The sequence below is a fragment of the Schistocerca piceifrons genome, chromosome 2, assembly GCF_021461385.2.
Source record: "Schistocerca piceifrons isolate TAMUIC-IGC-003096 chromosome 2, iqSchPice1.1, whole genome shotgun sequence".
Lineage (NCBI taxonomy): Eukaryota > Metazoa > Arthropoda > Insecta > Orthoptera > Acrididae > Schistocerca > Schistocerca piceifrons.
The window spans coordinates 758195486-758209244 of record NC_060139.1 but is presented as its reverse complement, the minus strand read 5'-3'; the positions used below and the strand labels follow the sequence as shown (position 1 = coordinate 758209244).

Below are 13759 nucleotides of genomic sequence, written 5' to 3'. Positions count from 1 at the left end.
CACTTCAAAATTTCCTGTTTTTAGTGTGAGCCACAGTAGGTTACCAGAGATCGTAGTCAGCAGGATTACGAGATTGAAGGATGTGTTGTAAGGATAACTGTTATCTGTATAGTTTGGGAAAGCTTGTGCAGGAGAGAAGGATCCAGATGGCATGGGTTGTGAAGCAGATAGCATCTACAGTGTGGATTCCTCTCCTGCCTTCCTTCCCCTCTCCCTTCCCCACTTTAGCCCCCTTCCACCCTGCTAGGTCACCAGCATGTGTGATGGGGCTGTTATGTACCCATATGGCTGAGCCCCCTGACAACACAGGGATCACACTACTGATATCGGAGCTGTTCCCTGGTCGGCGTGAGTGGTATCAGGGCAGATGCTTGGTGCATGAAGCGTATCAAGCTTCAAACATCTGGCCATTCTCCAACGACCATCTCTTCGAATGGTGAAGGGTCCTTGACTGCTGCTTCATATGACTTGGCAACTTTCCTTTCCCAGACTATGCCATGGGAGGAGGGCCAGGCTCGCTGTCTTGGGATGAAACCCTTTTCCCTTTACCTTATCTCTACTAGGACGGATGGAGACACTTCACCACCACAAAGCCATTGTTTTTCGTGGAAAATGTAGAGGACAAGTTTGGTGAAGTGGAGTCTCTTAGTAATATGTGGTCATGCTCCCTGTTGATCAAAGCTACTTCTGCCACCCAATCTGCAGCTCTTCATACCTAGGGTAGTCTTGGCAATGCCTCAGTGTCTATCACTCCTTACCAATATCTGAATATGGTCCAGGGAGTAGTTTTTCATAGGGACCTCATCCTAAAAACTGATGAGGAACTCTGAGCTAATCTGAAGTGACTTGTCGTTCATTTTGTTCGATGTGTGCAGAAGGGTTGCAAAGACAACCGCACTTATACTGGCATCTTCATTGTGGCTTTTTAGGGGGATACCTTCCCAGAGAAGGTCAAGGTTATGCGCTACAGATGTGACATGAAGCCGTACATCCCTCCACCTATGTGGTGCTTTCAGTGCTTGGGTTTTGGGCATCCGCTGTATGGCAGACCCTTTGTGTGGTGACTGTGACCACCCACTCCATGAGGGAAGTCCCTGTGTGTGTCAGTTGTGCTGGCCGCTCGCTGGATTTCTCGGCTTACAAGATAGAAAAGAGGATGCAAGAATACAAGTCCCTGGATCACCTGTCTTATGCTGAGGCTCGGCAAAAGTATGAGGAACTCCATCCAGTGCCACTATCTTCAACTTTTGCCTCTGTTACTTCCTTTCCTCCTCCTCCCTCATCCTTATCTCTGCCCCATTCCACTCTCCCCTCTCCCTCCCCTGCAGTTCCCACGACCTCTCTTCAGGGAGCTGCTTGCCCTCCCCAGCCAAAGAAGTGCCCTACTTCAGGCATCTGCTGGTGATTGAGCTCCCTCATGGGACCCCTCTCCCCGGCATCTCTCAGGCCAGAAGACTGTTACGTCCACTCGACTACGAGGTGCACCATTTGTCCATCTGTGCGCCCCAAGGTTGCTCGCTCTCTTTCGGTTCCAGATCTTGCAGAAGCCTGTACTCCCCCTGTGCCCTGCCCTCTTCCACCTCTGAAAAAGAAACATAAGTCCCAAGACAAGGTGCCCCGCGAAGGTGCCATCTCCACCCTCGCAACCCGAGTCTGACATCTTATTTATGGATGTCACCCCATCCTTGTTGGTGACAACTATTGACCAAGTGACCTGACCACCTCCTCGGCTTCTTCATGTCTACATTGGACTCATGCCACATGATCATACAGTGAAATTGCAATGGATACTATAATCACATACCGGAAATTCGACGCCTTGTCTCCTCTTATTCTGCGTTCTGTCTTGTTCTTCAAGAAACGCATTTCCGTGATGACCATTCTTCAACTTTTCATGGTTATTGGGCGTTCTGTCAAAACCATGCTGGCCTTGGGGTAGCATGTGGTGGGGTCTGCGCTTTGGTTCACTCCAATGTCATTAGTGACTGGATCCCCTTACGTACCACCTTGGAAGCGATAGTGGTTCGAGTGCAAACAACTCCAGCAATCACCATTTGCAAAGTTTACCTCCCTCCAGGTAGGCCACTTGCTTATGTTTCTCTGCCTACATTAATCCAGCAACTCCTCTCTCCATTTCTTCTCCTTGGGGACTTCAATGCCCACCATCCACTGTGGGGGAGTGTCGCTTCAACAGATAGGGATATCCTAATTGACCAACTTATCACAGACCTTGTTTTGTGTCTCCTCAATGATGGCTCCCCTACCCACTTCAGTGCCGCTCATGGCACCATCTCTGCTATCAATCTCACAATCTCCTCCCTGCCCTTGTGGCTTCCCTTCATTGATCATCCCATGATGACCTGTGTGACAGTGACTACTTCCCGGTGATACTGTTGTTTCCCTGCTGCCACCAGGCAGACAGGCCCCCACGTTGGGCATACTGCAGTGCCAATTGGCCTTTATATACATATGCTATCCACTTTGACACCCCCTCTCAAATTCCATTGGTGTAGTCATGCAAGGCATCTCTGCAACTGTTCGTCGTGCTGGTGGCACTGCTGTCCCCCTATTCGCAGGTCCCACTCATCGTTGGCCAGTACCGTGGTGGGCCGAGGATGTCGCAGTCGCTGTCCAGGACCGCCGAAGGGCGCTGCAGTGATTTAAGTGACACCCTTCACAGACCAACCTCCTCACTTTTAAGTGTCTTGGTGCTAAGGCTCGTTACCTTATTAAGCAGAGTAAAAAGGAATGCTGGGAGCACTATGTTTCCTCCCTGGGGATGTATGCCCCTTCTTCACAGGTTTGGTCAAAGCTCCATAGCCTTCTGGGCTGCCAGCGAAAGTCAATTGTCCAGGGCCTGAACCTCCAAGGTGCTCTGTGCACTGATCCATTGGTCCTCACACAACACCTTGCAACACACTTTGCGATCTCATCGTTGTCCTCTTCCTACCCAACTACCTTTCTCCGGCAGAAACGCAGAGTTGAACAGACCCCCCTGTTTCATCCTGCACCACATTGAGCCCTATAATGCACCCTTCACTGAATGCGAATTGGTGCAGGCTCTTAGCTCTTCACAAGAGACAGCCCCAAGGCCGGATTCCATCCACAACTAGATGATCCAACACTTGGAAGTTCCCCAGAGGCAATAGCTCCTCAGGGTCTTCAACCACGTTTAGCTCACAGGTGCTTTTCTGTCAGAATGGTGAGACAGTATAGTTATCGCTGTCCTTAAGCCCAGGAAAAACTCAGTCTCCCAACAGCTACTGCCCAATCAGCCTGACGAATGTACTTTGCAAACTGCTTGAAAGAATGATTATGTTGGGTACTCTACTCTCGGGGCCTTTTGTCACCTTATCAGTGTGGCTTTTTGGCAGGGCGATATCCATCTGACCATTTACTCCAATTGGAATCAGCCATCCAACAGGCTTTTACTCACTGCCGATGCCTTGTCGCGGTCTTCTTTGACCTACATAAGGCGTTTGACATGGTTTGGCGCCATCACATTTTAGTTACACTCCGTGACTGTGGATTCCGTGGTCCCCTTCAGATTTTTATTCATGAATTTTTATCGTACTGGCTCTTATGGGTTCGAGTTGGCACTTCACTCAGCGTCCCTCAGATTCAGGAGAATGGTAACCCACAGGGTTCTGTGCTAAGTGTCATATTCTTCCTCATTGCCATCAATGGGCATGCGACCTCTGTTGGGCCTCTTTTTATCCCGGCATTGTATGTTGACAATTTCTGCATCTGGTGCAGCTTCCACTCAGTAGAGTCTGCTTAGTGCCAGCTCCAAGGCACCATCCAACAGGAATCTGCATGGGCCACCGCTGATGGCTTCCAGTTTACTACCTCCAAAATCCAGGTTATGCATTTTTGTTGTCCACCCACAGTGCACCCCCATCCAGAACTTTATTTAGGGAACCAACTCCTCAGTGTTGTAGCACAGTCCCATTTCTTGGGCCTTATTTTCGATAACAAGCTGACATGGCTGCCCCACATTTGCCACCTAAAGACTACATGTATGCGGAAGCTTAATGCTCTCTGCCTCCTGGCCTACACAACTTGGGGTGCAGACTGTTTCACTCTTCTCCATTTTTACTGTGCTCTGGTTTTGTGATAGGACTGCTGTTGTTTTCTATATACATAAGTGATTTTGTGGACAACATGAGCAGCAATCCGTCATTGTTTGCTGATGATACCATGGTGTACGATATGGTGTCAAAGTTGAGTGACTGTAGGAAGGTACAAGATGACTTGGACAAATTTCCAGTTGGTGTGATGAATGGCAGCTAGCCCAAAATGTAGAAAATTGTAAGTTGATTTGGATGAGTAGGAAGATCAGACCTGTAATGTTTGGATACAGTATTAGTAGTACTCTACTTGACAGAGTCACATCATTTAAATATCTGGTCGTAACATTGCAAAGCAATATGAGATGGAACGAGCATGTGAGAACTGTGGTAGGGAAGGCAAATGGTTGACTTTGGTTTATTGGCAAAATTTTTAGGGAAGAGTGGTTCACTTGTAAAAGAGGCTGCATATGGGACACTCGTGCAACCTGTTTCTGAGTATTTAGGATCTGTACCAGGTCAGGTTGAAGGAAGACATTGAAGCAATTGAGAGGTGGGCTGCTGGATTTGTTATTGGTAGGTTCGAACAACATGTGTAAGTGTTACAGAGATGATTCCTAACTCAAATAGGAATCCCTGGAAGGAAGGCGACATTCTCTTTGAGGAACAATATTAAGAAAATTTAGAGAACTGGCATTGGAAGCTGATTGCCAAACGATCCTATTGCCACCAACAAACATTGTGCGAAAACGCCATGAGGATAAGATACGAGGAATTAGGGCTCGTATGGAAGTGTGTAGACTGTTGTTTTTCCCTCACTCTAGTTGTGAATGGAGCAGGAAAGGAAATGACTAGTTGTGGTATAGGGTACCCTCTGCCGTGCACCGTATGGTGGTTTGCGGAGTATCTATGTAGATGTAGAAGATATCATGAAATGCTGTCAAGTTGTGTAATACTATTATGTCTGTGGTGCCTGTTCTTCCGGACATGTGCGAAAGAACAGATACTGCACACACAATAGTAATAACCACAAAATGCCAGCAGCTCAAGCATTCTGTTCAGAATGCATACCTCTATCAGAGTTTGTATATTGGTGACTGTTCTAAGAGAGGAAATTTTTATGTCTAAAACAAATGCGAGCAAGCTATGGTTATTTATGTTGCTAGTGGGCCTTATTTTCAAACTATTGATATGTTTATTAGTAATCTCCTTAGAATGATTAGCACTCTCTCTGGGAGGTTTGTAGCAGCAAGTACATAGTCCTCCACAAATGTTTACATATACCAAAATTGAGAATTGAACAGTGTATAGTTTATCATTAATGCAAAAATATTTTTGAGAAAAGGAGCACAAGACGTGTATAAAAACATAGATTCAGAAATTTATTAAATTCACTGAAAGGCTGATGGCCTAGCCAGTGTCTGAATAGAATAAATGAATACAACTGGGCTGTCTTTATATATTTTTCAGTGTGTCTATTGGATCTAAAGAAATTTGTTTCTCAATAATATAACTTCAGTGATACAGTAGTTTTGCCAATTCTTAAAGAATGTATTACAGTGACTTGTTATTATACGTAGTTTCCAGAGAAATTACATTTAGTTTGACATCACCTTCCTTTGCAACATTTTTTCTGTCAAATATACAAGGCATGAAGATTAAACACTTGCAATATTTTTATCACTGGCTGTGTATAATTTTATCCATTTTTTGCTGTTTGTAGTACATATCTCATTACTGATATTTGAACTTTCTATGCGATGCACTCCTATCTTCAATATTTTAAATAATGCAGGACTAACAGATTTAGTATAACGTGAAACTAACTCATGATTATTATGTTCTTCTAGGAAGGACATTATTGGTACTTTTAAATTCTGAACCACGTAGAGCTGACAAGAATGGGTCAAAATACAAGTGTTCCATCTGGATCACATTTGGGACGAAGGAGATCTTTTCGTAATTCCTGGCGCTCTCCCTTTCCTCGGCGATCCCACACGCACAAGAGCTCTTTAAGTGCTGCTGTCAATTTCATAGATGTTGATCCCAAGGTAAATAAAAGTAATTTCCTTGTCTCTTTAAAATATATTTTATGAGTAGGTGCCGTCACAACTAACTTCTGCTGTTGAATATATGTAGCGCTACCCAGGCATGCTTTGCAGGCACAAAGATAAATACTGGCGCCAAAACCTGTACGTCAGCAAATAAATTTAAAAAAAAAAAGGTGGAAGACGAGCTTTTGTCTCTGCCCCAAGTTTCAACCACTGTATTTTCATACATTATGCAATGAAGTAAATACAAATTCCGTATTGTTCATCTTCGAATGTAGCAGCATTTCAATGTACTACGGTAATCCGACTGGCAAGACTGTCTGGGATGTGGCCAACTCTATGTTCTGAATTTTTTCCTACCTGTGAGAAGAGATGGTTGCTAATAGGAACTTTTATGAATTGTGAATCAAAATTCACCAAAGAATAATACGAATATAAACATTTTGCCATGTATTGTTTCGTGTTTGCTGCTATCCCATTTAAATCCTGTCTGCCTAATAAACTACGAAACTGGAGTGAGACAACAGCAAACGCGGAAGACATACATATCGTGTCATGTTTATATTCGTATTATTCTTATGCCTAATAGCGATACAGTCAGAAATGAAGCACGGCAATTGACTAGATTTTTAAATCTAAGATGACTCTAATTTCTGTGCGGAATGTAATGCACTAAAGAGGCGCCTGCAAAGATTTTGAAACGGAGAAAAATTTTCGCTAAACTCTCGTTCAGAACATCTTCTATCATACACAGTCTATTATTTGGTTCTTGTTGATCATTATCAAAGAAAGCAGCAGTGTAAGTAACAACAAACAGCAGTCTCTTTCCATTGTTTTGCTAATGAGATGATTTCTCTTTCTCCCTCTCTCTCTCTTTTTTTAAAAAAAAAAATTTGTTAGCGGCGGTAGCGCAGACAAAAGCAAGCCATGCCGCGAGCGGCAACAGGCCGTAAACACTCATTATCAGAATGCGACAAACAATGCATGACTCAGTACAATAATGTATTTTCAGCTTAGAGTGACGTAAACACCTATAACAAAGAGAACGGCACTTGTCAGATCAAAGTAAGATAAGCAATCGATTCAAACCAGACGAAGCACGTGAAAAAGGAAGGGTACCCGTATAAATATGGACGGAGTGCCTAACGCATAGCAGTGGCTACCTGGTAAAGCTTAACTGCTAAGCTTATGACTCGAACCAAACTACTGTAGCTGTACCGTCATTCATTTGAACTAAATTGTGTCTCATATTACAATGGGCCAACTTTATTTCAATTTGGAGGTGCGGCCTAAAACTTTTCTCTCCCCTTGAATTTCGAGTCTCAAATTTCAGGTGCGGCTTTGATTCAGGAAAATTTTTTTTCTTGATTTCGAGTCTCGTTTTTCAGGTGCGACTTAGATTCGAGTGCGGCTTAGATTCGAGTAAATATGGTAAGGCTCATTCCATCTCAATATGAAACATGTGCTTCTTACGTGAGCATATGTCCCTTGGTAAAGAACAGTGTTTCACTTCATTATACATTTATATTTCCAAAACTTTCAAGCTCTGCAACAAGATAGTAACTCTACCCATAAAAAAGGATAATTCTTTTAATGGCTTTACGTTCATGTGATGAGATCTGAATGTTTTTCACTCTAAATTCCAGTAGTATGAGACAGGAGCATGTAAATGTATTGTTGTTGTTGTTGTGGTCTTCAGTCCTGAGACTGGTTTGATGCAGCTCTTCATGGTCAGAAAATATCAACTTTTAGTTAAAGCTCATGGGATTCTCTCTCTCTCTCTCTCTCTCTCTCTCTCTCTCTCTCTCACACACACACACACACACACACACACACACACACACACACACACACACACACACACACACGTGGCAGCTGTCCTCTCTAGACACTGTAGTGCCACTGTGCTGATTAGTGATCTCAGCTGAGGAAGTTAGTGGCGGTAAAGAAGAGGTGTGGAGTGGGGATTCGGAGTGACAGCAATTTTGGAGTTGGAGGAGGTGCTGTAGTGCTGCCTGTAGTAGGCAGACTACTAGGTGCAGCATTGCACTGCACTGGAGAGCGGGGGTGGGGGGGGGGGCAGAGAGATGGAAATGACTATGTTGTTGAGCTGGGAGGGAGGGAGGGGAGAAGGTGGTGAAAGGCCAATGTGAGGCTGGAGTGGGAGCAGGGAAGGGGTAGAGGCAGTTGGTGGAAAGGGACTTGTGAAGGTTGATGCCAGGGGTGTTAAGAGTATGAGGGAGATGTTGCAAACAGAGTTCTCATCACGTTGCATGACATGCTTAGTAATGGTGTGGTCCAGCTGTTTCTATGTAGATGAGAACAACAAGGGTTTGAAAGCAGGGGTAGAATATGGTCAAACAAGGATATTGTATAGATTGGTTGGCAACAAAATATGTCTGTGGGAGGGATGGGGAAAATAGTGGGGGTGATATTTCTCATTTCCAAGCTGTAAAAGGAAAAAGAGTGGAAAGTATGCATAGTTGGAGGATACATTAGCTACTGAAGTTGGACATTAAAGAGAAACAATACTCACAACAGGAACATGCCATTGAAAGATTGTAACGCATGAGCAAAAGCATAGCTCTTTCTAAGATAGTAGCTAACTACTTAAACAATGATGATTTAGGAACAAGTGTCATTTTAAAACATTCCAGATACAGGTACACCCACTACTTTGCAAAAAATGGGAAAGAAATGCTACACGTCCTGAGAAATGAACTCATTTCACACAATATGAAAAAATACAGTGGCACTTGCAGGTGGTACAAATTTAGAGGACAAATTTTTGCTTTTACTTTTGGTTTAAATTTAAAAGATTAAAATGCAATAAATGTTGGTTGGTTGATTTCGGGAAAGGGACCAAACAGCGAGGTCATCGGTCCCATCAGATTAGGGAAGGATGGGGAAGGAAATTGGCCATGCCCTTTCGAAGGAACCATCCCAGCATTTGCCCTAAGCAATTTAGGGAAATCACGGAAAACCTAAATCAGGACAGCCAGAAGTGGGTTTGAACCATCATCCTCCCGAATGAGAGTCCAGTGTGCTAACCACTGCACCACCTCGCTTGGTAATGCAATAAATGTGTGAAATGAATTACAGGAAAGTTAATTTTCTACCATTAACCTTGATTTGACAATAAACAACACAGATGAAATGTGTCTTAAGAAACTATCTTAGCTCTGTCTTGCTACAAGCTTTCGTGCCATGGGTAATGTGTAATAGTTTGCATTGCCACCTGTTGTATTATGGGTCACCAGTTCCAAGTTGACCATCAGCAGTTATTTGTTATTACTTATTTAGCACTTTTAGAAGGGTCTTGAAATATGTTACGTTTGTAATGTTTGTATACCTGGAATATTTGATGGTATTATAAATAATAGCTTCCTGGAACATTTGATGTTTGTCTAAGTAACTGCACTCCCTGTCCAGGAAACCCATTCTGTTCTGGCTGTATGTTGACGACAGTAATTAAATGTGCTTTCATTTCTATATGTTGCACTTTGTTGACAGCTGTGCCTTCAGATTTGGATTTGATTGTGGTTTCAACATGAGGTTGTCTGGTGGAGGCACAAGATACCCTCAAGACATCTACATCACCATGGCTCCAATTAGGCATCATAAAAATTGTTTCTTACACAGACATCAACCAGGGTACAAGCAATAAATCATTTCCATGGTCTGTACAATCAGAAGACCAATGGACTCCATGCTGGTAGTAAGTCAAGTTCATATCAGACATCTGTCAGTATTTTCTGGTTGGTAGCGAACAGAAGAGGTAAAGGGATTCGACCGAGTCGCCAAAACCAACAGGTGAGATGACGTGATGTGTGCAGAAAATGTGTTCTTCTACTTGGATGGTACACCCCAGCAGTGGTTCGAGAACAACAAATAGAAAGCTAGTAGCTGGGACAAATTCCACACAGAATTTCAGAAAACATTTGACGACAGTCAGCAGTGTTCTTTCAGCTGAACAAAAATTGGAAACAAGGCCCAACATCATGGTGAAATACACAACCATACATATAGAATCTTTTGGCCCTTTGCAACATTGTAAATCCAAATATGGCAGTAGCTGACAAAATCTCACGTTTGATGAAAATGATCACAGAAGTTGTGCACCAAGCTCTTCTGGTAAAGGAAGCCACAACAGAAGAATTCATCTGGTGATGTCAGCACATGGAGGAAATGTGACAGAAAAAGTCAGTAAAAGAAGTGTGTTTGACTCTAGAATGTAGCCCCTTCGGCAGTTGTGGAAGACCACTATGACCTCACATCTCATATGCCAGTTAGTAAAAGAAGAGGTACCAGCAGTGTGTTGTAGCCAAAAACTTCGGACCGAGTATTAAAGAGATAGCAGCCATGTACGTTACTCCCATATGTCAGGATGTAATAGAGAATGTTGAAAAAAAGGTGTATTGATCTTCAGCACCAATCTCTACCACCAGTCAAACAAGCCATGACGAATGGACATGCCCAATTTGGTCTTGAGCTGCCACAGTTGAACAGCAACCCAATATTTGGCTAATGCAGTTACGACCAACTCCTCCTCCAGGTAAAATGCCCCAAAGAACAGACATTTGGAGGACAGAGGGTAACACGCCAGTATATTTTCACTGTGGATGCCCTGGACATATTGTACACTACTACAGAGAGAGAGAGAGAGAGAGAGAGAGAGAGAGAGAGAGAGAGAGAGAGAGAGGAATGCTTGACAACTATTACACTACCAGACTTCAGCCATCACAATATTCCTGTTCATGCCCCGTCATTTGCAGATGATTATAGTTGACTGTTTGGACAAGGCCCATTGCCGCACCATGGATGAGACTGTTGCCCAAGATGCTGCAGCCATTACAATTATCAGTTGAGATACACAGTTAAACTGTGAAACTTGTGAAAAGTTACTTAGATTCACAAAAGAAATCAAGATACCAGTGACAGTCTTGAACACTGTATGTTGTCAAGAACAGCCACTACCCATCTCTAAAGGGATGTTTGTGGGGACAGCCAAACCAGTCTGGGAAGGGCAGCCTAATACCATCAATGAAGCATTACACTCCTCTACCATTACTAACAACAAAGGGAGGGGAGCTACTTCCGAACTGTCAGTATTATCCAGCCTGACCAAGAAGCAATGTCAGTGAGTGTTTGCCTTTCTCCACCCATTTTCACATGCTTTCAAATGCAGATGGAAAAAAGACAGACCAAGCAGCACATGCCACCCAATAAACACTGGGGATTATCCACCATATAGCGTGTCACCAGCTGAACGACAGGTAGTCCAGGAGGAAGTGGAGAAGATGCTGCAAGATGACAGTCATTGAACCTTCTGAGAGTCCTTGGTCCTTTCTGATAGTCCTAGTTAAGGAGGATGTTGGCACATGGCATTTCTCCATTGACTGCCAATGAGTTAACAAAATTATGAATAAGGGTGTCTATTCATTGCCGTCCTTTGGTGACGCCCTGGTCTGCTTGAAAGGAGCAAAGTATTTTTGTACTAGGGACATGCAGACTGACTACTGGCACATTAGGGTTGACATGCAGATGGCCCCTTAAGAATCCAGATTTATACAGTTTGGGTGATGTGACACTCTAGCCAGCTTTGAATGTGTGGTGGACCATTTGCTTCAACACCTTAACATGTCATTGTTGATTTTTTAAGAACATCTAAGCTGGCTAACAATTGTGTTGAAGTGTGTTCAGATTGCAGGTCTCTGCCTGAATCTGAAAGAGTGCGTCATCTTTGCCCAAGAAATAGAAATCTTGGGGCACCTCTTGAATGGCAGTGAAGTCTGTCCTGATCCAGAGAAAATAAGACCAGTCACAGATTTTCCAATTCTGCAGTACAATCATGATCTGAGAATTTTTCTCAGAATGTGCTCATACTACCAGCAATTCATAGAGTTCCTGTACAAGGCACATCTGTTTCAAGAACCACTGCAGGTAGACGTGAAATTTTCCTGGCATGAGGTGCGAGAGAGATCTTTCCTTGGCCTTTGGGAGGTGCCATCATCATCATCATCATCATCAGGTCCATTGTATTTTGAAAAAGCCAGTACAGAATTTCACACCGACATTAGCAGTGGATGCTGACGGCCTGCCTTTCAAGAAATTCTTTGCTGGAACACAGCACATGTACGAAACGTCAGCCATCACTGCATTAAATGACGTTGCTGATGAACAGAGGGAAAAGGCAGCATTGCTGAGAATTACAGAAGCATAGAAAAATGAGGAAGCAACCAGAGGAAGATTCCATTTCATAAACTGAATATTTTATAAGAGGAATTATGGTCTGATGAGGTGGACATTGCTTCTTGTCATTCCAGCACATCTGCGACCAGTGATCCTGAAGTATTTTTATGTACAGTCAGATTTCCATACAAGTTCAGTGCAGTAATGTGATAATTGTAAACAGGCGTTATAATTTTTTTTAAAATTTGATGATGCATGGCTCCAACAGTATAAGAATTATCGTATACACATTAGTGTATTGAGTATTTGCATGTTTTATGACAATTTATTTATTACATTTTAAATGAAAATATGTTTAAGATTTTTTTGTCTTATTTGCTATCCCTGAGAACCATTTCACTGAGGATCTGTGGAAGGTTCATTAGCATATTTTTTTTATTTTTTTTTTATTTTTTTTTTATTTTTTATATATTTACTATGTGTTCTTGTTTTTCTGTCATATTCATGTGCGTTCTCCTTAGTGACTACAAATTTTATATCATACTGATGTTGCCTGACAAGCACTATTAAGTGCAAAATGTTGACTGGGAGAAATAGCTATTTAGTACAGAGAGACAAAGGCAAACAGTTTTACAAATTACTAGTGGAAGCATTCTTATACAACAGTCTTAAACATCTGCTTCAGTTGGTCACGTGTGACATAAGCACTTTGTCTACTAGCAGCTTGTATACAGGGTGTTACAAAAAGGTATGGCCAAACTTTCAGGAAACATTCCTCACACACAAAGAAAGAAAATATGTTATGTGGACATGTGTCCGGAAACACTTACTTTCCATGTTAGAGCTCATTTTATTATTTCTCTTCAAATCACGTTAATCATGGAATGGAAACACACAGCAACAGAACGTACCAGTGTGACTTCAGACACTTTGTTACAGGAAATGTTCAAAATGTCCTCCGTTAGCGAGGATACATGCTTCCACCCTCCGTCGCATGGAATCCCTGATGCGCTGATGCAGCCCTGGAGAATGGCGTATTGTATCACAGCCATCCACAATACGAGCACGAAGAGTCTCTACATTTGGTACCAGGGTTGCGTAGACAGAGTTTTCAAATGCCCCCATAAATGAAAGTCAAGAGGGTTGAGGTCAGGAGAGCGCGGAGGCCGTGGAATTGGTCCGCCTCTACCAATCCATCGGTCACCAAATCTGTTGTTGAGAAGCATACGAACACTTCGACTGAAATGTGCAGGAGCTCCATCTTGCGTGAACCACATGTTGTGTCGTACTTGTAAAGGCACATGTTCTAGCAGCACAGGTAGAGTATCCCGTATGAAATCATGATAACGTGCTCCATTGAACGTAGGTGGAAGAACATGGGGCCCAGTCAAGACATCACCAACAATGCCTGCCCAAACGTTCACAGAAAATCTGTGTTGATGACGT

General features: G+C 43.1%; 1 protein-coding gene across 4 annotated transcripts in view; it reads left to right on the top strand.

The window, feature by feature from the left end:
- Nucleotides 1-13759, top strand: part of LOC124776303 (endonuclease/exonuclease/phosphatase family domain-containing protein 1-like) — a 142077-nt gene that overhangs the window by 7788 nt on the left and 120530 nt on the right. For all 4 annotated transcript variants that reach the window (XM_047251229.1, XM_047251230.1, XM_047251231.1 and 1 more), the window contains one exon: nt 5921-6121. In XM_047251229.1, the coding sequence (XP_047107185.1) occupies nt 5972-6121 (150 nt within the window). In that variant the 5' untranslated portion in view covers nt 5921-5971. The remainder of the gene's footprint in view (nt 1-5920; nt 6122-13759) is intronic.